General features: G+C 46.0%; 1 protein-coding gene across 5 annotated transcripts in view; it reads left to right on the forward strand.

The window, feature by feature from the left end:
• GARNL3 (GTPase activating Rap/RanGAP domain like 3) overlaps nt 1-24,205 on the forward strand; it is a 134,333-nt gene that overhangs the window by 546 nt on the left and 109,582 nt on the right. For 3 of the 5 annotated variants that reach the window (XM_036913885.2, XM_036913886.2, XM_036913889.2), the window contains exon 2: nt 13,719-13,889. The exons of the other annotated variants lie outside the window; for them this stretch is intronic. In XM_036913885.2, the coding sequence (XP_036769780.2) occupies nt 13,719-13,889 (171 nt within the window). The remainder of the gene's footprint in view (nt 1-13,718; nt 13,890-24,205) is intronic. 5 annotated transcript variants of the gene reach the window in all.

Consider the following 24,205-nt stretch of genomic DNA (forward strand, 5'->3'; position numbering starts at 1 on the left):
ACCGCTCAAGGACAAGGTCGGGGAATAGCCCCCCGACGTCCAAGGGAGGTCTCCCTCCCCCGGGGCGCCCCTCTGCGTTGCCCCAGGCCAGCCCCAGCCTCCCCAGCCGCGCTCCGCAGGTGCAGCACACCTGCTGCCTCCCGGCCCCGCCCATCCCAGCGCCGCGGGCCCCGACCGCTCCGCCGCTCCAGCCCCTGCGGCCCGCCGGCGCCTCTGCCCTGCCGGGGGTGTCCGGCCCCGCCTTTGGCCTGGGGACCTCTCCTGAGGTGCTGGGCCCCTTCTCCCTGGAAGCTCGCCCCACAGACACGCCTTGCGCGCCTCTGCCCTGCCGGACTCGTTCCCTCGGAGCGCTCCCGCGTCTCTCGGAGTGCCTCTCCCGCCCCAGCATCGCTGGAATCCGCCCTGCCATTTTCGGAGCCGGGCCTCCCAGGTGACTCCCGGCAGCGGCCTCCACACTTCTGGCCTTATTCTTCCACCTCAAATCCGCATCCCTCGCTGGCCGCTTGGGGATTGGGCGGGAGGCGGGGGTCTTACCAATAGTGTCACCTGCGTCTCCACGCTGTCTAGACCCCCTCCCCCCAGGAGCTCTCCATCCCGCAGAGCAGTGACGGCGACGGGGTTGGGCGACAAGAAGAAGGACCCGAGGTGGGGCTCTAGCCCTCACTGAGGCCGACAAGAGGGATCAACAGCTAGGATACAAAAGAGCCCAAGCAGGATCCCCAGAAGCCCACCTTGGCTTGCCCTGGGGGCTGCGGCAGCACTGGTAGAGTAGAAGCACCACCAGGACAAGGACCGTAGCTGTTCTGTTCACTGCCCTGTGCCCAGAGCCTGGCTCAGGCCTGGCGCATCACAGACATTTACTGTCTGTTGAAGGAATCAACTCCTGACCAGCTGGTAGTTCTTCCTTATGCTCTGCTTTTTCTCATCTGTGCCTTTACTCATACCGTGCTCTTTTCTCTACTTAGTTTTTTCTTTACTCTTTGGGTAACACCTATCCCTTCTCCTCTGGGAAGTCTTTCCTGAACCCCAGGCTGGGCTCTGTGTTGTATCAAAAATACATCTGCTATTCCATATTCCGTGTGTGTGTTATTACCTGGATGGTCTGGCTCCCCGACTAGACTGGGAGAACTAGGTAACTATGGTCTCTGTCCTGGTGCCTGCACTCATCGCTGGAGCATGAAGGCTGAGAAGGGTGTGTACCAAAAGCTGGATCCAGGCCTGAGGTGGACTGTTCAGATGCACGCTGGCCGGTAGGACTGCCCCTGATGATGGCAGCTGTCTGACACCACCGCTGCAAGCCAGGCCACTGAGCACTTGAAATATGGCTAGTGCAGCTAAGAACTGAGCTTTGAACTTTATTGAACTGTAGTTAGTTAATATTTAAATGGCCACATAGGCCTAATGTTTACAATATTGAACAGTGTTAGTTTAGAAAAAGTTTCTCTTCCTCTGAATTCTCACTTCTACCATCCCCCCCTCCTTTGTCTTTGTGACCTTGTACATGAAAGACGACATGTCTTCTTGGCCTCCGGAGGGTGTTTTTTTTATATATATATATATATAAAACACTCCACGGTATTATCATACAAACCTTAGAAAAAAATGGTTACCATGTTTCTGATTATAAAAATAATTTGTTTGCTGGAGTACAATTTATTTAACCCATCCTTTATTACCATTCCTGCAGTTGATTACCAGTTTCTCACTCTAACTGCAGACACATTGAATCCATGCGCATTCATCTGAATATGGAGAAGTAATCATTTCCTTAAGATAGATTCACAGAAGTGATGGAAATGATTGGATCCAAGAAAATGAACATTTCAAAGGCTTTTGAAGCGTAAGGCCAAATTGCCCACCAGAAAGCTGTACTGTTTACAGCTCTCCCAACGGCGTATATTTTTGCCTGTTTTTTCTCATCCTCAGTGCTAAGCATTATCATTTATAAATACTTGCCAAAGTCATACCAAGTTTTCATTTGCATTTCTTTCTTTAGTAATGAGGTGAAACATTTTTCTCATGTTTATATAATTTGTATTTCTTTTTCAAATGGAATAGATATGCAAAAACTTTGTCCATGTTTCCTTTGAAATGTTTGTCTCTTCCTTATTGAATTGAATAATTCCCTTATTTATTGAGGGAATTCATTTTTGGGTCAAATATGTAGCAAAATATTTTTGCAGCTCGTAATTTGCCTTGAAACACTATCTTTATGGTGTTTTCTGGTAAAGTTTTTGTTATCTTTTTTAAAATTTTGTCGTATTTATTTTTCCCTCTAGTTTATGCTTAATTAGAAAAGAATTCCTTACCTTGAAACAGATAAAGGTTCATCTACAATTTCTCCTAGTGTTATTGATTGTCGTTTTAAAAAAAGACCCTTGAATCCCTCAATCGAAATCATCACATTTTTAAGTGAGACTGTTAAGAGCTGTCTTGTATTGGGCTGACATAAGAGACTTTGAGGGCCAACAGAAGAATTAATTGTGAAATAGCTTAACTGTGCAAGTGTGGGAGTCCCAACCCCAGACCTATTGTTCCAGAAAGTCCAGAGTGAGATGGGGTGAGTGGATGCTCAGAAAACTCTTCAGGGGTGAGAGCCTCAGGCTCATTTGTGGGCATGTTGCCACTTAGCCTACCTTACTGTAAAGTCTTCATTTACTTCCCCTTTCCTACAGTGTCCAGTTTAAATGCCACTGCCTTTTGGAATCTGGTTTAACCATCTTTTCTCTGTCATCGGGTTACTCAATCATCTTGACATCAGGGAAAAGGACATGACTTTCAGGATGGCAGCTGTCTTTACTAAATGTCCTGTGTCCGCTCTGGTAACTGACAGGCAGACACAGCACATAGTGAGTGTAAAGGAGCAAGGGGTGGCCCAGGCAGTAGGCATCCAGGCAGGTGGCGGTGAAAAAGACTATCTGGGAAACCCCAGAGGTCAGGGGACAAGAAAGACACTTAGCTGTTGCATTTTCCCTAGACGTGTTTGTCCTCTCTTTGTAGGAAGGTCCACCCGGGTTACAGTGTTCAAGAACAAGGGCGTCAGAGCATCAGAGCAAGACAGACCTGGGGTCAAGTTTCTGTCCTTTCACTTGCGTGTGGCTGTGGACAAATTGCTTAGCCCCTCTGGGACTTGCTTAACTCATTTGTAAAATGAAGTAGCACCTATCTCACAGTGCTGATGTGAGCTTTAGATGAACTAATTTATGCAAAGTGCTAAAAACAGTGTCTGGCACAAAGCATTACTAAATGGCAACTGTTATGGACAGAAATGATTAACATTTATGTGAAGGTCCTCAACCTTTCCCTTCCCTTTCCTCGTTAAAATTCTAGCTTTGCCCATTCAATTGTTCCTCCTCCCCCGCCCTCAAAGCAAGGTCCTGCCTTGCTCTTTTGCATGTTTGAACTGCAGATTTAGGACAAGAGGGATTGAAGAGAAGGACAGTAGGTACACGGGCACTGGTTAGGACTGGCTGAAAAAAAAAACTTCTGGGGGTGTTTAGAAGTAAGAAGCACAGAAACACTCACTTTCTGTGAAGGAGATTGCTCTTAGCTGTATTTTGAGAAATAGATCTGATACTTTTTGTGACTTTATGGTGATCAGTTAATCACTTCATGGAAATACAGTTAATGAACCTGAATTATTTTAAATTACTCCTCTATTGCTGAGCCGTGCCATTTTGGCTGCAATACTTCATGGAACTGAACCTCATGTGAGCCACAGCCTTAAAGGGTTACATAGTAGGATTGAATTTATAAGGCAAATCCTACAGATTCAAGAATCTCATCAGTAAATGGAACTGTAAACACCACTTAGGTCAGCCTCTCAGACAGTGGTTCTGCAGCTGTGGCCCCTGCACTGGCCCCGTCAGCGTTACCTGGGCACTTGTTAGAAAGGCAGAATCTCAAGCCCAGCCCCAAATGTACTCAATCAGAATCTCTGGACAGGGGCTCAGGAAACTGAGAACCAGAGCTCTCTAGTCTCATACAGTGGTTCACAAACCTGAACTATATGAAAATCACCAGGAGGGCTTCTTAAAACCGTTTCCTGGGCCCCACCCCCAAGAGATTCTAATTCACTAGGTCAGGGCAGGTCTCAGAATTGTATTTCTAACAAGCTCACAAGTAATGCCAATACTGCTGGCCCCGGGACATATTTTGAAATCCACTTCTCTAAGATAATGCAGAAATCTTTCATTCAACCTTTGCAGCTAGTTACACAATGTTTGCTTATTACGTCTAAAGTCAGGAAGCCCACTACTGCAAGCCTTTTCATTATGGGCAGCTCTATTATCTTTCCCTAATAGCGGAGCCAAAGCTCGCCTCATTAGACTTGCCACCCATTACTCATGGGGCTGCCTTCACAGCCACTTGCAGTAGCAATGCCTGCGATGGCTTGGATTGTGGGTGTAGACTCAGTGGCCAAGTGGTTCCTACTCCTGGCTGCCCACTTGTAAAAGATTATCAAAGGCTATGAATGACAAGAAAAGGAGAATTATTGGTTCTTGCCATTGCAAAATGCCTGGGTACACCAAGCTTTGGGGAAGGAGAGATCCAGGTGCTCAAATAATGTCATCTGTAGTCTTTCTTCATTTTCTGGGTTGGCTTTATTCTCCAGGTCTTTCCTCCTGGAGGCAAAGGAAGTTAGCTATTCCAGGCTTACTAAATACCAGTGTGCAATCCCAGCAAAAAGAGAGTGCCTCTTTCTCAGTGACTGTAGAGCAGGTCCCAGGCACAACTCTCATTGGATCACAGGTTTGATGTTTATCCCTGAACCAGTCATTTTGGCTCAAAAGGGGTAAAACATGCCAAGTGGCTGGCCCTGGGTCATGTCCCCAATCCAGAACTTAGGGGTTAGATTACTTCCATCCATAGAGACTAAGAGGTAGTGATGTGTCTTGGAAAATCACAGTGCTATTGCCAGAAGAGGGGGAATGAATATTGGCTTGGCCCAAGAAAAGGAAGGGCTGTCACATCTGGGAAGGTTTCAAACTACCAGATACCCAGATGCCACCCCAGTCACAGAATTGGGGCTTCTGTATATTTTGGTTCTTGTTGTAAACGACTGATTTAGTTGAGGGGTTACATTATGCTTAGTAAGTTTAACCACAGTGGGTGCAGAGCCCTACGTAGACAAGGGTTTGAATTACAAATGGAAAACAGATCTTCTGCTTTCCCAGATACTGCTTCCAACGTGTGGCTTCCTTCTTAGCAGTGCATATAACCATACCTTGTGAGAAGAAATTTGTTCCAAGACAAATGCTTTCTTGTTCCTGACTATGGCTTTCCAGGCCAAGACAGGGTCCGAACCAAACAGTTACTCATGTACTGGGTGTCTTCCTTTCTTCTTCCTTATGATTCTCCTGACTCTTAGATTCTTAGACTTTGGTTTTCTTTTTTTCCAGGAGATTTTTTTCCCCCAGGTAGTTTTGCAGACAGGTATTTTAATGTGAGCTGTTTTCATGGTCTTCATTCCTCTGTATTATGTCCTTATTCTCCTTATTCTTTTGGTTTGGGTCAGGCGCGTACATACTGAATCACAAAGAACTCTGCTGCTGTCAATTTTCTTTTGGAAAAGCAGCAGTCTTCCTGGGAAAGACTATGAAGTATGAAGAGCTGTTTTTTATTGGGCTGACATAATGGGCTTTGAGGGCCAAGAGAAGAAAATTAATTTTCATATTATGTCTGTTCTCATAAGAGAAGGAAAAAAAACAACTATTATTATTCACTAAGAGTTTAAGTTAATACAAACCAGCTTCCTTTCTTGGAGGAAGACAATAGTCAAATTAGCTTTTCTTTGGAAGGTTAATAAGAGAAATTATGTTTGATGTCTGGTTTCCAGAGCTGAAGAGCTGAACAGCGAGGAAGCCTGACAAACAATGCTGCAGGAAAGTTGTAAGAGAGCTGATCTGTGCAGTGCATGGCTGGTCTCCCAGGGAAAGAAGAAAATCCTAGAGCAGCTTGCAAGGGCAGAGGCGTGGGAAAAGATGAGCCACAAGACTGATTGTCTCTGGAGTTAGGGTTAGAGGACAGTAAGCAAATACGAGTCAACAATGGTGTGTGACTCTCCCGGGTGCTATATGTAGAAGCCTGTTCACTGTAGGATTGCTTGTAAAAGCTTTTTTAAAAATGCATCAGGGGTGTATCAGTACAGTATGAATAGTCTGTTCAAAAGATCGCTGCCAATCTGTATTTCTGACTTAGGAAAATACCTAGGCGGCTGTTCACATAAGTTAAGTGAAAAGAAATAGGTGGCTGCTTCTCATAATAGCAAGTATATAGAATTATGTATGGAATTTCATGTTTTCTAGTTAGCCATCTTTTTAAAAGTACAAAGAAACAGGTTGAATTCATTTTAATAGTTTATTTAACTCTGTATAGCCAAAATATTATGTTAACATGTAATCAGTATTAAAAATAATTAAGATAGTGTACTTTTTTTTTGGTATTGTCTTTGAAATCTGGTGTGTATTTTACATTTAAACAGCATCTCAATGCAGACGAGACACATCTTAAGGGCTCAACAGCCACATGTGGTTGGTGGCTACCTTCCTGGCCAGTACAGATAGGGGTTTCAGGTAGGAAATGGCTGAAAGAATGTAACAGGGTTTTTGTTTTGTTTTTTAGTGTGACTATGAATCACAGCCAAATAGGGAAAGGTAAAAATTTGTGGGGGGAAAAAGGGATACCAGGAGACTTTAGGAAAAGGGAATATATATATAAGCTCTATTAGGAAGGATGACTATGTTCATGGAAATTTCCCAGTAAAAGTTGGACTTTGAGACTTAACTGTGAAATCCTTATATCATGGATATTTCATGTAATTTAAATTTTTTCATTTGGGGGAAATTAATATCAATAAACAGTTTTAAAAAACAGGAAAGCAGGAATGGTTTTCTGTGTCAAATGTTGCTGATAGGCCAATAGAATGAATGCCTAAGAATTATCATTGGGTTTAGCATCATGTGGATCATCGGTGGCCTTTGACCCGAGCTGTTTCTTTGGAATAAATAGCAAGGTTGAGGGTGCCGCCAATCCTGCCTCAAGGGATAATGAAAGGAGAGGGGGGCAAACTATGAATATGGTCAGCGCTCAGCAGGAGTGGAGGGGATGTGAGGTGAAAAATTGTTTATTTTATTTGGTTTTGGTTTGGAGGTTTTGCTGTTGTTTTATAAAAATGTTTTTATCTGATGGGAACGATGGAGTAAAGAGAAAAGATTTCAGGAGCGGGTAGGTGGGTTTTACTTGAAAAAGAGGAAATTCACAAAGCATATCATATGTGCCTCCCTACATCTGAAAGGAGGTCGTCTGGAAAAGGAAAACGAATTAGGCCCACTCTGTGATGGCCGCGGGCTAGACCTGCAGTCACAGCGAGGATGAGGGATGGTAAAACAGAGTGGCCTCAGTGCCTGCAAGCACATTCCAGGAGCCAGTGTCCCCAAGCTAGCGCGCTCACTGCAAGATGCAGTAGAATTTTTATTACTGGAGATGGTAAAGCATCTGTAGGTTACACTAGTGTTCTCAGCTCTTTCTCGTTTTCAGCACCCCTTTGGGCACAGCAGGTTTGGGTGGCACACTTGAAAAGAGGACAGTGTTGAGCTAGTCAGCGATGTGACAGCACAGCCACTGCCCCAGTGCAGCAGTGACCTCAGGACCTTGCAACTGGTGTGCTCTGCTGCTGGCTGCCCTTCAGCCCCTCTTTGCTCTTTGAGCAGAAATGCTTAGTGCTTTGAGTAAGCCCCCTTTTAGTCTCAAAGGCAACATACCTATGTGTTCCCATAAAAGTACACCGTCTCCCCACTGGAGTGTGTAGCACTGCACCCACCAGAAGAAAATTGTGCCCTCGTGAACTGTGTCATACGAACTGCTAAGCTCAAAGTCCAGTCTGCCAGACATCCCTGTAAAAGGCCTGTAGGTCAGTAAGTGGCTGCAGGCCACAGTATCCGCTCTACCTGGTATAAGCAGAAGGAGATGGAATCGTGATACAGGGAATTAAGTGCTTACACAGTTGTGCGGGCTGGATAGCCGAGTCTAGTCTGAGCTCCCAGGAACAACTCTGAGGGCCCAGAACCACTGCGCTCGGCCGTGGTCAGGAAAGCCGCCACTTCCTGAGAAGCCGATCCATCAGGAGGCAGCTGCCACCTTAACCGACTGCAGAACCACACAACCAGCTCTGTCTTGTGCCAAAGCCTGCCACTGCTGCTTCCGAGAGCCCTAGGATCGAGCTCTGTCATGGTCGACAAAAGCACAAGGATGCCCTGTATCTTCGCGCTTCACCTGCCTGGCTCCGGGCCAGATCGGAGTCTCACGAAGGCATCTGACCTGTGGGATCTAAACCAGGTCCAGAACTCTAAACTGCAAAGGAGGCTAGACGTCACAGTTGAGCTTTCCAACTTTTGCACATGGAAATGGGCCCAAAGGGGCACTGAGCAAGTCATGCCACAGTATCTGCCACAAACAGCATCTTTCTTCAATCACAGCAAAAATAAATCAGATACAGTGACCAAAAGTCGGCAGCACACTCGTGCAGGTGCCTGTACGCCGCACCTGCTGCAGACCCAGCACGCCAGTCTTGAAGTGGACTTTCTAACTGGAAGTGTCAGTGACTCCACAGTATTAGCACAAGAGCAAGTTAGGACATAAATGCCTGTCTTGTGTTTTATGACCAGACTGAAGTGTCTTCAGAAGGGCTGCCAGTAAGTGTTCCCTGGTGTCAGCACCACACATCAGGCCTGGATGGAAGGATGTTCTGCAGGTGGACATCTTTGCTCTCTGTGCTTGTCACAGCCCTCACAAAGCAGCTGCCCAGCAGAGACCGGCAGAGAACTAGAACAGGTCCCAGGGCAGTCTGACCGAAGCCACCCGCGACCTCATTCAAGAAAGGCCCAAACAGCCTGACATGGTCTCCCTATTCCAAGTGAATATTTGCCTCTGTTTTTGGCATTCATACAGTCACTTCTGCATTCAACACATGTTTATTGAGCACTTCTGTGTGCTAGCCACCAGGGGATACACTGTGGATGAGACAGAGGGGGACCCCACTCTCCTGGAGCTTCCGTTCTAGTGGGGGAAGGCAGGCCATGTGGTACCGGGAATTAAGTGCTTCCTAGCACTTAGGGCGACTCCATGCTGAGTGCCGTGGAGGAAGGACCCCCAGATGGGGAGTGACTGTTGGCGGGAAGGGCAGTGTCGCTTGGGGACCTTGTCTTCCCGCTGCCCCCAGTTCTATGGGGGCTATTGCTCCCTGGGCGACTGAGCCAGCTCAGACCCAAAAGCTGATCTTGCTTTGAAGATAGGCTACAAAGACAATTTGTGCTTGATTTAAGGTTGTTTTCAGCCAATAATCGGAGCAAGGAATAATGTGCAAGACCAAGAATGTAGCTCTGAGAAGCTTCTCATGTTCCTCGTGAAACTGGGGCCGACACGTAGTGAGCCATGCAGCCTGCACCACAGGGGAGGTGGGCCTGGAGGAAAGAGCCAGAACTGAGACCTCATTGCCCTTTGTTGCATCCAGAGGCCCACCTGCCAGGTAAAACAGCTCTTGTGGTCTCGTGCTCTTCCGTGGTCTGTCTCGGCTTGTGTCACTGGGCCTGGGCAGGCCTGGCCATGGCCACCACCGCAAGTTCTCAGTGACTGCTGTCTCCTCCTCGTGGCCATCAGCAGAGGGCTGAGTGTGAAGCAGACCCCATTTCTCTTTACTCCCTTTCTCCCAGTGCAACACGCAAGGCACACCAGGGGCCTGGGAGTCCCAACCTAACAGGAGAGAGCTGTAAACTGTGTGCTTCTGAGAGCTGTCTTCAGTCCAGTAAAAATCCACACACAGGCGGGAGCTCCCTACCAGGAAGCACCCTCAAACACCCCCATTTCCTCTCCTTCAGGCCCTTTTCCCCCGGGAAAGTACCTCACACTGGGAATCAGCCATGTTCCTGCCACACCCTGGGAGTCTCACCACAGAGCCGTGCCAAGTCTGTCCGTTGTATTATTTGATCTTTTGTTTTGAGAGAGTTCTTATTCTCTCCTTTTCTCGAGAAAACAAAGCTCTTAGATTTTTCATCTGATCCTTGTTAAACATCTTCTGATCTTTACTCTTCGCCTGCCTTTTGCAAGTCCTTTTTTGTGTTCCTGCATGTTCATCTCTGAATTGAAGCAGTTCTGTCCCGGTCTGTGTTCTCCCACTAAGAATGGGTAGATCGATCCTGACTCCCTCCCTGTTCATCTGAGCAATGCCGAATCTGATCTCTCGGAGCCTGAGCTGGCGGTCTGGCATCGGCGCTTCTTGAAAAGTGGGAAGGGCGCAGAGGCAGTGGGCACGGGCTGCCCCTCCTGACTGTCTCTGCGGGCTCTCCCTCCCAAAGGCACGTCGCCTGTGCCTGTGGCGTATGTGACCCAACGGCAGGACTTCCCATGAATTTCCAGCTTTCCCCTGACATCAAGGCAAGCAGCCTCCTCCAAAGAGGGCCTGGGTCATGGGCCTTCTTTTGATGGGTTCACATGTACTTCTGCTTAATATCCTTCCACAGGTTCAAACGGCTCCTAAGATATGCTTTTCCTTCTCTGCTTGGGCCTTTCCTCAGATCAGCTACTGCTTCTTGCTAGAAACCTGGAGTGGTGGCCAGAAAAAAGAAGAAACAGCTGCTGCTCAGTCCTGCCCATGCTTCCAGTCCTCATCCTCTAAATGGGGTGTTGTCGGGCCTTTAGAACATTCTCGCTCATTCCCTTGTACTGCATAAGATAGGTAGAACTCCGTGATCACTGTCAGCACTCACGCTTTGTTGGAGACAGCAGATCTGCAGAGTTACAGCAGGGAGTTTGGCCATTCTCTTGTTTCAGTAAGTTTTCTTCTATTTATTGGGCTGTTTTTGCTTATGAGCACAGGTCCTGAGGAATTATGCACATGAGCACTTACTTTGCCATCTTTCCAAGTTCTTCAGCTGCTGAATAGTGAGACAGTAAAGAGAAAATATGCCAGAAGATTAAGAGGAACATACATTTTTAAAATTAGGACGTTATCAGAAAAAATAACAGAAATGAAGAAAAGAATTAGAATTCACAGTGATGAGACAGAATCGGAAGTTCGAAAATGAAGCTAAAGAATTAGATGAAAGTATAAAAGAAGAACTCAGAAACTCTAAGGGTAAAGTAGTGGCAAAAAGATAACATTAAATGGCAGGAAAGGCTTGAAAGAACTAGCATTTAAGTGTTTTTAAGTAAAATTTTAAAGATGAAAGGGCCAGAAAATAACATGCAAAGACAATGACATAATCTTAATATTGTAAAGATTAAAATGAACTGGAAGATAGGATGTAAGCAATACGTAAGGCTATCGCATTCTGTAATATTCATATTAAGGATGTGCCTGTATTTACTGATATACAAAGATGTCTTGAGAGTGGTTTAGGTGGAAAAGCCAGTTACAGAACATCATGTAGTCTACATATATATGTCACACAGAGGGCTGCAGATGGCTCGAGAATGGCGTTCTAGAAATTGGAAGGGGAGAGGGAGTGGAGGTGGGGGTGTGGACGCTGTCAGAGCCCCTCACCATCTCTGGGGTCTTGTCTCCTCCCCTGCACAGTATGCTTTTGCTCAACACCCACACCAGCCCTGCCTCGTCTTGGGATGGCCACCCTCGCTCCCCTGTGGCTGCTTTGCCCACGTGTGCAGAGAGCCCCCACGCCCCTGGGTGTTTACACCCCCCACCCCACTCCACGGCCTCGTGCCTGGTCTCAGGTGGGACAACTCTGAGGCTTCATCTACCTCGAGCAGCACTGCCCAAAATATTAAGTGAGCTACATTTGTGATTTTACATTTTCTAGTAGCCACATTAAAATTAATTACAATATTATTAGAATTTTATCCATCTGCAACAGGTAATCAGTATCAAAATGATTAATGACATGTTCTCCATTCTTCGTCTGTACGCAGTCCTCAAAATCCAAGGTGTATCTTACACTTCCACGTCTCACTTTGCCTGTGCTTCAGTCGCTCAGCCGTCGCGTGTGAGTGGCCGCCGCGTTGGGCAGCCCAGCTTCCAGCTTCCCTCGAGCAGGAGCCGCCCCTCCCCAGAACTGTGCCTGCAGATGAAACCTCGCATCCCTGTCCCGCTTCATGCATTCGATTATCAGCTTCTCTTAGGAGCACTTTCTTCGTAATTTTTTTTTTTGCCTACAAGTGTTGTTTTTGTAATTTAAAAAATCTAGGGGGTTCAGAAGCAAAAACAAAAAAGAAAGAAAGAAAAGGAATCTCGGATTGAAGCCCTGCTTTGTGATTTGTTTGTTTATTGCTAGGGCAGCCATAAACTCTAGGGACCCTGGGTTTCGGAGGCCTTGGGGTCCCACTGAGGAAAGAACAAGAACCAGTAACATGCCAGAACCTCAGCGTCTTGCCATTTGTTGGATGTGGAAGGCTTGAGCCTTTGATGTCTATCTGGTTGCTGCCAAGATCAGTGGCCTAAAGCCAGCCCAGGCTAAGCTTATCTAAGGTCTGCGGCAGGTATGCAGCATGTAGCTTCTCAGGCCCAGGAAAGGCCACGGGGGGAGCTGGGTCGTCACTTATAAAGGAGGAATGCCAGGGGGGACCTGGTAAGAGTGCCTTTTTTTCTTTTCCAACATGCCTGTAGCCTAATGGGTACTACCGCAGCGGCTCGGGAGCGGCCAGTGCCTGTCTGGCTCCAAATACCCAGCCGTATGGAGCCTCTTCTCTTGGCATCTGACCTACAGCAGGAGGAGGGTGGTGCTCCCCTATCGCAGACGCCTCTTCCTTGTTGATAATACTTGCCCCGAACCACTAAGCTGTTGGCTTTTGCTTTGTCGGTCTTAAGAAGACAGTATAAAGAGTCCCTTTTGACCAAAGTTATCTCAGATTACTTTTCCTTTTCATTTTCCTATTTCCAAGTAATTGGATTTTGTTTGGTTATTTGTCTGTCACTTTAAGTAGAGGTGAGAGAAGAACGCTGCCAGTTGGCCCAAAAAATAATTCCCATCAGAAGAAGCAGGGATGGCCACATTTCCCTAGCAAAGCAGCCCTTTCCCACCTTCCTCACTGAGTCCTAAGAGAAAGGAGCAGGCAGCTTTCAGGAGCGTGGTTCCCAATTTATTTATGAACAATTGATTTATTAATTCAACAGGCATTTACCTCTCACATACTGTATGCCGTTACTCTTGAAATGTGGGTTTGGTCCGTTTTATCTACAGTGTTGTTGCCAGTAGGTCCCTTTTATGACTTTTCTTGCATATATTAATTTGAAATGAGAGAAAACAAACACTCTGGGACTAACACAGTGGTGGCCGCGAGGTCCCACCACTAGCTATTCTCCAGAAGTACTCTAGACGTAGCTTCCCTCGCTGAATGAATGGTTTTTAGTCGGTCAGCCTTTTTCTGACTAAGTTTGTGGTGGTTTAAATGCTCAGTGGTCCCCCTTTTACCTTAAACCCACTGACTTGACCGTGCGATGATTTCACTCGTTGCTGAGGGCCGTGATGGGACTTGGGTGGTTCCAGGGCCGTGCCTTTCTCTCCGGCAGTGTGCCCGGTCATGGCTCAGTGTGGAAAGGGCATGGGGCAGTCCTGGTGGGGCACCTGCGTCCTGGAAGGGCCTTGGCTTCCCCTGATCCTAACTCACTAGTGGGCTGGCCCCTCAGCAGGAGCACCAAAATAAGCAGTGATTGGCCGGCCACGGCGCTTCTCTGTTCTTAGTTCCTTTCCCAACTCCTTCTGCTTCAGTTCAGTGCTTCAGCCTCCAGGCCCGCTGATGGATCCGCTGACGAAGGGGTCCTGTGGGAGTCAGATGGCACAAACCCTTCTATGGAAAGCAAAGTCGTCTCTGTCCTTTGGCATCCAGCCCCTTCAGACATGGCCAGCCAAAGACCCTGAAGTAGAGTCCCAGGTCAACCTGTAAGTAAGTAGAAGAAGCATCGTCTGTTTGGGCTCATGCTCACTCTAGCTTGAGATGCTCAGGGAGAAAAGACCTTTTACCTTTTTGGGGAGAATAAGGAGGGAGAGGGGAGTGGTAAAATTTAAGTAAATGCTGAGTTTTCAGAGCAGAATATTCCTTGCAGGCCTCAGTGTTTGGTTGGGAGATTTCATTTCTCTTCTTAATGATGTCTTACTCATATATTATTGATTTGCTTAGCAATAGTCATTGAGCACCCACCCTGGCCAGGCACTGTGTCAGGCATAGTGAGCAAAATAGATTCAGTTCCTGTCTGTAGGGGATTTACAGCTCGTGGGACAGATAGCCATTAATCAAACAATCCCAGCAATATCATAACAGGTTGTAATAACTGCTATGAAACATGTTACCTTGATTCAGTAGATTACAGAATGCCTTCTGTGTGCCAGCAACATACTGGGGATATTAGAGAGTAAAACACTTCCCTTACCCTTGAATATCAAATGGTATCTAGATGGGAAAAACATCCCAGTATTATTCAGAAGAAGTGATAATGGGAACTGCTATAGCTGATATGTTAACAGACTCCAAGGACCTTAGGGTAGTCACTGTGTTTTCCTGGGGATTACCCCTGAGTTCCCAGGGCTTTGTTATGGTGTACGATGATATTTGTTGGATGAATGAATAAGTAAGTGAATGAAAAAGATAATGTAAGACGGTGGTGCCTAGTTCTCCAGAGGAATCAAAGGCAACTAGGTACAAGAATGTCTGACTTAAAAACAAGCCAGGTGCTTCATCAATTGAAGGCAGCAAATACTTATCAGTGCTCACTGTACCAGTGCTTTTGTGAAGAGAATTCCTAGCTACGGGCATGGATCGGAATCACCTGTGGGGCTTAAACAACTTATGCCTGAGGTCCACTCCGGAGAGTCTGATTCAGTGGCTCTAAGGTACATGAAAGAGAATTCTTCAGGATACTTGCCCTCCAGAACTCACAGCCTCTGTAGGGGACAGACAAGTAACCAGATAACTCCAGTGCAGCTAGAAAAGAGGCATGTGTAAAGTACTGTTGGGGGTAGGTGGTCTGCTGGAGGGCAGGGAAGGACAGCCTTACAGGGTGAGCATCAGCCAGGCAGGAGCTGGGGAAGAACACCACTTTATAAAGCAAAGCTTTGGATCCACGAAAGTGTGTTCCAGCGATGCTGACAGGCATGAAACCAGTGGTTCTCAGCCCTGGCTACACATAATTACACCGAGGGCTTTCAAAGCATGGAAGCCTGAATCATCCTTTCAAGATTCCGAGGTCTGGGGTGGACACAAGTACCATAGTTCATGAAGCTCCCCCAGGTGATTCATACATGCAGCAAATGGTGAGAAACCATTACAAAAATGTAATCACACATAAACAAATACAAAATAGTTACGAAGCACCTTATATGCCTAGCTAAGGGGTATGAACTTTATGTCTTAGGCAATGGGGGAGCCATTGATAGCTTTTATGACCATAACTTTTGGAATATACAAGGTTCACATCGTTTAGAGAAATTCATGACTGCGAAGTTATGCACTTGCATTCTTCAGAGAAGAATTCTTCAGGGAAACTAGGGAAAGCCCTGAGTCACTGCTTGCTTTTCAGAGCTACCACCATACCTTCCATAAGTGGCCCCTTACGAAGAATTTAAGAATTGAATCTGAAACTGAAATCTAAAATATAAGTAAATACTGAATTATTGGAGCAGAATTTTCCTTGCAGGCCGCTGGTAAACAAGCATCCTGGGAGGCCCGGGGAGCTGCAAGAAAGATAGGGCTCCATCCACCAAGGGTGGGGCGAGAGAAACCGCTCTCGGTCCTCTCCAGCTCCAGGCGGGAGTCAGTCACCTCGGAGGTCCGGCAGGCACCGCCTCTTTTATAGACTACAAGCCCCACAGTGCAGTGCGCGGATGACGCGGCGAAGGGGCGGGTAGGGTCGCGACAGAGCCTATGAGGCGCAGCGGAAGCTGTCCAATGGGTGCCTTCCAGGCCCTATTGGTGAATAATCTGAATGGGGGTGGTAAGAATAAGGCGGGCGGGGTGCTGGCGGGCTCCGCCCAAGACCTGGACCCCAGACGCAGAGTCCCTCAGGAGCGGGACAGGTAACTGACCGTACCAGAAGCCAGATGTCGCGTTCACTGGAAAACTAGCTAAAAATATCTGTCTTTAAGAACAGCTGCAAGTCTGTGGGCAACAGCTCATTCATGAACTCATTCATTCAACAACTATTGATTGATTACCTGTGTACCAGATACTTGTACAAACATTCTAAATGCATTTTCTCATTTAGTCTTAAGGAAAATCCGATGAGGTAGCATTTTACAGAAAGGAAGCTGAGGTCCAGAAGGGTTAAGAGACTCATCCAGGGCACATAGCTTGTAAGTGACAGAGCGGGTATTTGAACCTAGGCCTGTCTAGCCCCTAGGAACACACATCTCCCACCATCGGTGTGTTCAGCCATGCAATCAGTAGCAAAGTGTTTACGGGATACCGGGGTCCACAGAGCATCTTTAAACATGGGAATATATACGTGAAGTATATGCATCATGTGGAGAATATAACATTATCTTACTGGGCACCAGTAAAGTTGACCAAGCACAAAATTGGGCTTTATGCTAAGTACGGTGGTAACACAAAGACCAACTCTAGGCCAGAAATGGCTTCTGATATTTATTAAACAATTTACTGAGCACCTGTGTGCTCTGCCATGCCTTGTCTAGGCAATGGGGATGCATAAAAGCATCTCCTTCTATATTAAGTGGGGAGTTAATGGAAGTGCTGTTACCTAGGGCAGTGCAAGTAGATTTCTCAATGGAGGGAATACTTGAAGGATGGGAGCTGGAAGGAGGTCGGAGGTGGTGGGGGGCAGGGGGAAGGGGCTCCCCAGAAGAGACCATATGTGCAAAGAAGACCGTTAATGCACCCTGTGTTGAGTACCATGAACAGTCTGGTTTGCCAGACTGTTCTTGGGGAGTTGGGGGTGGGGTAATGAGTCTGGGAAAGTAGACAGAAGCCAAGTCACTGGGGACAAGGAGGAGTTTGCTAAGAAGTTTGTTCTTGACTGTCTAGGCTGGGGCATAGCATAATCATATTTACTTATTGGAAAGATAACTGGTGTCATTGAGCAGCTAGAATACAGTAGAATAAGACTGGTGGCAAGGAGACCTATTAGAGTCACTAGGTAAGAAATATTAGAGTTCTGATGAATGGTAAGAATAATGGGGTTGATTTAAGAAATATTGAAGTGGGTGATTGGAATGGTAAATGTACGGGTGGGTGGGTAAGTGACCCTCAGAGTTTTGACTCAGGCAACTTAATAGTTAGTCTTGCCATTAATAGGATGGCTAAGAAATGAGAGAGCACAAAATCCAAGATAGAGTAAAGACAAAGATCACTGGATAAATGCCGTCAGGACTGAAGAGAGGTACAATTACATCTTCAGGGGCAGGAGGTACTTAGGAAACTCTTAAGAAAATGTGAAATGGACCTTGAAAAAGGAGTAGAACCTTCTTTCCTTCTCTTTTTCTTGAGTAGGTCTTAATAGGCAGTGATCAGGGAGGAGAATATTCTTGATGGCCAGATCTTGGCTTGCCTCTTGTGTGGTGAATTAGTGGGAAGTCCGGGAAGTCAAACTGGGAGACATGTTATAGAGGATGTTGTACTTAGTCTGTGGGACACTGGGAGACTCTGAATGGCTTTTGAGACCAGCAAGTGATGGTTGAGTTCTGTTTTAGAAATGTTCATTTCACAGCTGTGCAGAGACGAGGCCAGGAAACCAATTAAGAGACGGACTAGGGAGCGACTTCTTGTTGGTTGTAAGTGACAGAAACCCAGCTCAGGTTAGCGTAGCCAAAAGAAGAATGCGGATGTTCCTGTAACTGACCAAGGAGAGAAACGAATCTGGCTGAGAGGTGACCAGATCCAAAGGCTCACATCCCCCCATCTCAGCCCTGCTTGCCTCTGCCTGTCGGCCTCACTGCCTCCTACTGTCCATGAGCTTTCACCAGGCAGCAGGCGGTGTGATCTCAGGCAGCGCGGGGTGCACTCTGACAGCATCGCAACGTGAGAGGAAAACCCTCCCCTGTTAGAAGAACCCTGGGGAAGGGCTCTAGTTGCCAGTCTGCGTCCCGTGTCCATTCCTGGTCTGCAGGGGAAAAGGGCATGGGTCTTGCTTGCGCTGGTGAGCGGAACAGCCTTGGAGAAGAAAAGGAATGGTCAGGAGGTAGAAGAGGATTTGAACAGTGGAAGAGCCTCATGAAGTAGAGCGGTCTGTGACTGATCACAAAAATAACTTTGGAAGTTTTTTTCAAATATACGGGTCATGGAACCTATTTAATTAGAGTCCCTATGGTGACACCTGGGGATCTGGCTTAATGTGCAAAATGCGACAGAGAAGTTGTGGATCGAACTAAACCCTGACACCTGAGTTTGATGATTGAGAAACCTGGAGCACCGTTGAGAGTGCGGTTCCAGGTGGGAAGGGAGGGCAGACAGCAGGTGGCAGCAGTCGGTGCCCTTCTCTTGTACCTCCTGACCTGGTTCAGGGCTGTTATCCCCCCCCCAATGAGGTAAAATGTCTTCACAGATGTATTTTAGCTCAATACATTAGGGAAAAAAACAATGGAAAGCGTGAATGGTTATTCACGGCCATTCTGCCTTAAAAGGATGTCAACCACGAGAGGAGAGAAGAAAGTTTGAAACATTTTTATTCCCCTCTGAATTATCTGCTAATTCTTTTTTCCTACCAGACCTTCCTGTGATTAATTATAATATGCTACCAAAAAGTTGGATTTCTTAAGAAGTGTAATGCAGAGTTAATTTCTAATGATTTGCTTTTTGAAATAGCAGCGGTTTACTTTTTGAACTCTTGAGGAAAGTTGCCATATATTGAAGAATTTGTCTTCAAGGCATTATACAAATATTAGGCAATTTCCATACTTAAGACATTTTAAATAGTTTCCAAACGTCTTGAAAGACCTAGTTTGCTCCCGAGAGAAGGGCCACTTAGTTTTAAAATGCAGTGCTGCAAAGTAAGCTTTTGGTGTACTGTTGGGGGAAATCCTGTTCCCCTGTCCTCATGTTTCCATGAAGAAACTTCCTCTCTGAGGGCACATGCCCGGGTTGGGCAGCTGACTTGTCCCCTCCCGCTTTCCTCACTAGCTTCTGGGATCTGGTTGCCCGCTGAGCCTGTATTAGCTCCTCCTTGACTCCATGTGGAGAAACACACCTGAGTCTAGTTCTAGATATTAGTGTGGAGGCCCATGGGCCTCCGTCTCCCTTGTTGGAGCTTGACAATCATGAGACAGCAATTCTCCTGGCAACCAGCCAGGCAAGAGTCTACTCTTTCCCACGAGAAGGCTGCTCCGAGGTCCACACTTGGGAGAAAGTAGCAGGAAGCCCGTTTGGCTGTCGGGCTGTGCTTCGTTTGCCAAGGACATTGACAGCAAGGAAATTGCTATTTTGATTTCCATCTTTGCTTGACTCCTGCCACTAATTCTTAACTGATTCCAAACACAGAGAAGGGAGTAGTTGGATTTATTGATAAACTGCCAAAGTTCCAGCAGTTGTGAGACAAGGCAAGGATGTGTATGGGTCTGGTTAGGAGGTTTTGGGTTTTGGTTAGGTTTGGTTTAGTTGGTTTTATTCTCTCATTCTTCCCTGTCTTAGTGAAGCGTCTGCCACGTAGAAAGTGCTCGCTGAGTATTTGTTGTGTAAGCCAAGGGAATAGAGCAGAGATGGCAGTGAGGAGGCTTGTGCAGTGATGAAGGTCCGAGCTAAAGCAGAGAAAGTGGAGATGGAGGGGAGAGAAAGGACTAGGGACCAAAAGACATCACAGGACCTGACACGTCCTCAGGCGCAGGGCGGCATATCCCAGGCTATCCGCTGCAGCATGATTAGCAGTAGCAAAGGACTGAGGACCATTTACCTAGGGAATGGGTTAACTAAAACCTGGTACATCTACTCAATGGAATACTATGTGGCCACAAGAAAGGATATGGGAGCTTTTTTGGTACTGATTTGGAAAGATCAAGATCAAAAATTAAAAACAAAGAATAGAATGGTGTATAGTATGCTGCCATGTGTGTAATTTTAAAAAAGGCAGGGGGAAAGGAATATATATTTCTCTTTCTTTGTAAATGCATACAGCATCTCTGGGAGATACACAAAGGATAATGCAGGTTGCCAGTGGGGACTGGGAGACAGGAGACAAGGAGACTCTCTGAATGACCTCTTAGACTGAGTTTTGAACTAAGTGAGTGTGTATTTCTTCAAAGAATGAAATACAAACACACAGATACAAACATACCACTTCCAAAAGTGACGACTGTGTAGGGAGCAGTAACAGGACCTTGCCGCTGGCTAGATGTTGGATATGAGAAGACATGGCAGGTGACTTTGAGTGACTAGGGAGAAGATGGGGGCTCTGCTGAGTGAGACCCAAAGGCAGGAGTGGGAGTGGGTATGATGTGGAAATGCTCTGTGCTGGGGGCTGCTGGGTGTCCACGGACTGCACCCCACAGTTGGAAGTCTGAGTTTGCAGTTAGAGAGAGACATCCAAGGTGGAGATTTGGTTTGGGGAGTCATTAGCTTAGGGGTAATATTTGAAGGCACGGGGATGGGGGTGAGGTCCCCAGGGAGGGTGTGGCCTGAATTGAAGGGAGAGGAATGTGGGCCTTCCCCGTTCGAGGAGGACATGGAGTTAAACATTGGGCTGCTATTCCATGTGCTCTAAGAACTCGAAGGAGCGTGGTCTCACTTTTGAACCAGAAGCCACATGTTCCCTATTCACCGCTGAGCTCAGCATCCCCTGGAGGAATAATTGCTAAAAGCAATCATTTCTCCTCAAGGCGGTTATGCCATTACTAAGAAGTGTATTCCTTTGACTATTCGAGTTTTCTATTCTTTCAAATTTTATAGTCCTCAAGGGCCAGCAACCCATTTTTGGTGCTCACCTCATCTCCAGGTGCAGCACAGAACACCATAAAGACACACTATAAATAGTGACTAGATAGCATTACTCTTTTTAATCATTGCTTTCAAGAAGCAAAAGGCAATAGTTCAGGCTGCCCTGTCCTAAATTCATCTTAGCCAACACTCACTTTTCTAAATCCCATTTTGGCCTTGGAAGCAGGCTGGTTGTTTTCTCATCACTTCCTGTGTAATAAATGTTATTAGTTAAGACCCTTTGGCTTCCTAAATTTCTGTAAGTTGGCTTTATGTATTATTCTGTTTTGTTTGCCCACTTCCCTCCCCGGTCTCCCTTGCCCCTGGTCTCATAGTCTCATTTTCTTAGACTATCTCAGAATCAGGGTAGCTTAGTGCAATAAACATTTTAGAAAACCTTGCAAAAATATCGTTTGAACTTAAAAGCACAGAATAAGCTGCTTTTCTTCCACTGCATGGTCCAAATGTGCCTAGAGGAAATCTGAGCACAGACAAGCATGGATTTACATTGGTCCAAAAAATTAGAAGACAATACAGAGATCGTTGAGAGCATAACCGGGGCCTTCCCCCCCTCCTAGCTTACTCAAGGTAAATTCAGTCAGTTCCATGAACATTCATTTTTGTTTGAGACTTAAGTATTTTTCACATATTTGCATTGTTATGAAGGGGATGAGAATATGGCACCCTGAAATATGCCACTTGGGCATAAGGATTATTTTAAACTGAAGGCAATTGAGAACAGCAGACACAGGAAGAACTCTCTGCCCTCCCTCATCTGCCTAAAAGCAGGTCATAAATTTCCCTTGGTAAAGCTGCCCCCTCTCCTCTCCTGTGCCAAGAGGAGGAGAACAGCCCTTCTCACTAGGGACAGAGAAGGCACAGACATGACTTTGCATAAACAAACCTTACTAAATAACCCTCATCTACCATTAGGTTCCCCCTTGGATTTACCTCACCATGATTTACCTCGCCTAGAAGCCCAGAACTCATTTTCTTTTGTCTAGCCACTTTCCCACAATTTGTCACCCTTTGTTAAAGTGGTATAAAAGCCCCTGAGTCTAACTGGATCTTTGGGTCTTCTTCTCTGTGGTGCTCTTGCAAATGTAAAATTAAAATTAAAATCTGTATGCCTTTTCTCCTGTTAGTCTTTCTTTTCTCAGTGTAATTCACAAGCCCCAGTTACAGAACCTAAGTGTGTAGAGAAAAAGGTTTTCTCCCTCACAGCTATATTCCCAAAGTGAGAGAATTCTAGATTATGGAAGATTCAGGCTTGTCCCTAGCTTTCCAGAAAGAGATTTTTTTTCTTCTTCGTGTTATTCTTTAGGCACACACACATCTTCTTAATGAGAGGCGTGGATGTACAACCTTTGTTCAAATAGCTATTGTACCAAGTGCTCATAGGTATTTTCTCATTAAATCCAACATCCCTATGAGGAAGGTACCATAGTTATCAGTATTTGCTGAATAATTCATGAATAGAGCCCCATTTTACAGTTGTAGAACCAAGGGCCCACAAAGGAGCTGTTTCTTGCCTAAGGTCAGGCAGTAAATTATTGATTGGTGGGTTAAACAGTGCTAAGTAAATAGGCAACACCACAAACATATAATTTCTCTAAACATACAGATATTATTTTATTTAACTTTGGAATTAGACTTCTATATTTCCTCTGATATTTTTAAGAATTCTTTATTGTGTTGTAATTTACATGCAATATAATGCAAAGATCTTAAGTATGCAGTTGGATGGGTTTAACACTTTTTTTGATGTTACAGTGTCAATCAATTGCACTTAATTGTATTATCATTTGTTGAAAGACACCAATCACTAGTCGTAGGAACTATAAGATTCATCGTGAGCTGATAGCCAGTGAATGATGTCACAGTTGTTGTGATGGCTCCCACAGCATTTGTTTGCTTATGTTACCGACATTGTATTAACCTCTGAAATGAATTTTTGGAGGTTAACCTGAGATAGCATTTACAGTATTTTTCTGTCTGACTCAAAAACAAATTTTATGAATATTCTGTCTAATGCAGCTCATTTCCAGCATCAGCCAATGGTGGAATTGTGAGCGCATGGGGCTGTCTCTCCAGGCCTGACCCTAGAGAAAATTATGAGGTATGTTTTCCCTGCCCCTTCTCTAGGTACCTACACAGTATGGCTCACCTCACCCTCCCGTGTTACTCCCAGTACCCCCGAAAGAAAAACCTTAGGGGACCTGATGACTGTCCTCCGATATTTGAATGGCTTTCCTGTAGAAGTGATCTTACTTTATATGGCACCAGAGGGTTGGCTGGCTGACATTCATCCATCCATCATCCATCCATCATTCAATAAAACCCCACTAAGAGCTAAGTCCTTGCCAGGTAGAGATATCATGTAAGGTGCTAAGGATTTTGTATTGAACAAAACCAGCAGAGAACCTGCCATTGTGAAGCTCACATTCTAGTAGGGGAGGCAGATGTTAACCCAATACCCTCTTTGTAACTTCAAGCCTCGAAGTAGGGGGTGGATCAGGAAGAAGAAAGAGTTTGCAGAGAGCATTCCAGGTCCTAAGATTGGAAGATGCTCAGCAAGTTGAAGGAAAAGGTGGAAAGGCAGTGTTGCTGGAGGGCTGGGAGGGAGGGGAGAGTGGCCCAGACTGGACGGTGGCTGGTGGATGAGGATGGGTGATGGTAAAGAAGTTAAGAAAAACGAAAGGCTGAAGATGAAGGACCAGCTGGTGGGAATTAAGGTGTGATGGATTGCAGTTCAACACAGAAAAAAACCTGTGTAACAGGAAGAATGGAGAGCCTTGGGGGCATACTGTTCCTATTACTAGAGTATATAAGTAGACGGGATAGCTCTTCTTCAAGTATCTAGTAGAGAAAGCACAATCACAGATCACAGGCTGGACACCAGATGGCCCTTAAGTCTCTGGCCTTGGAGGCTTCTGGAAGTCTCTCCCATCCTAAGATTCTGCGATAAGGAGGCAAGAGGACTGATGAGGCTATTGCTGGAATCTGAGTATCGAACACTGAGGACCTGGGAGGCTGAGGGGCTGGGCTGGCTGCCTATGGGAGATGGGTGCCCAGGGTGTGCAGTGACTGATCGGAGAGCTTGGAAGGGCCGAAGTGAAAGGTAAAATAGTCATGGTGAAAACGTCACGATCTGACAGGTGGGAAGCCAAGTTATCGGGTGAGTTTTGGAAAAACTCTGCCAGGGGCTGGCTCTTCTGGGAGCATTAGGAAAGACAGCTGAGCGTGAATTCAGCCCAGAGGTGTGAATCTGAGGCTTGTCAGTAATATTGATGCTATAAAAGAGGCTAAATCTTTCAAAGGTCACACCTTAAAGAGCACTTAG

Source organism: Manis pentadactyla, chromosome 3 (assembly GCF_030020395.1).
Source record: "Manis pentadactyla isolate mManPen7 chromosome 3, mManPen7.hap1, whole genome shotgun sequence".
In the NCBI taxonomy this organism is placed as follows: Eukaryota; Metazoa; Chordata; class Mammalia; order Pholidota; family Manidae; genus Manis; species Manis pentadactyla.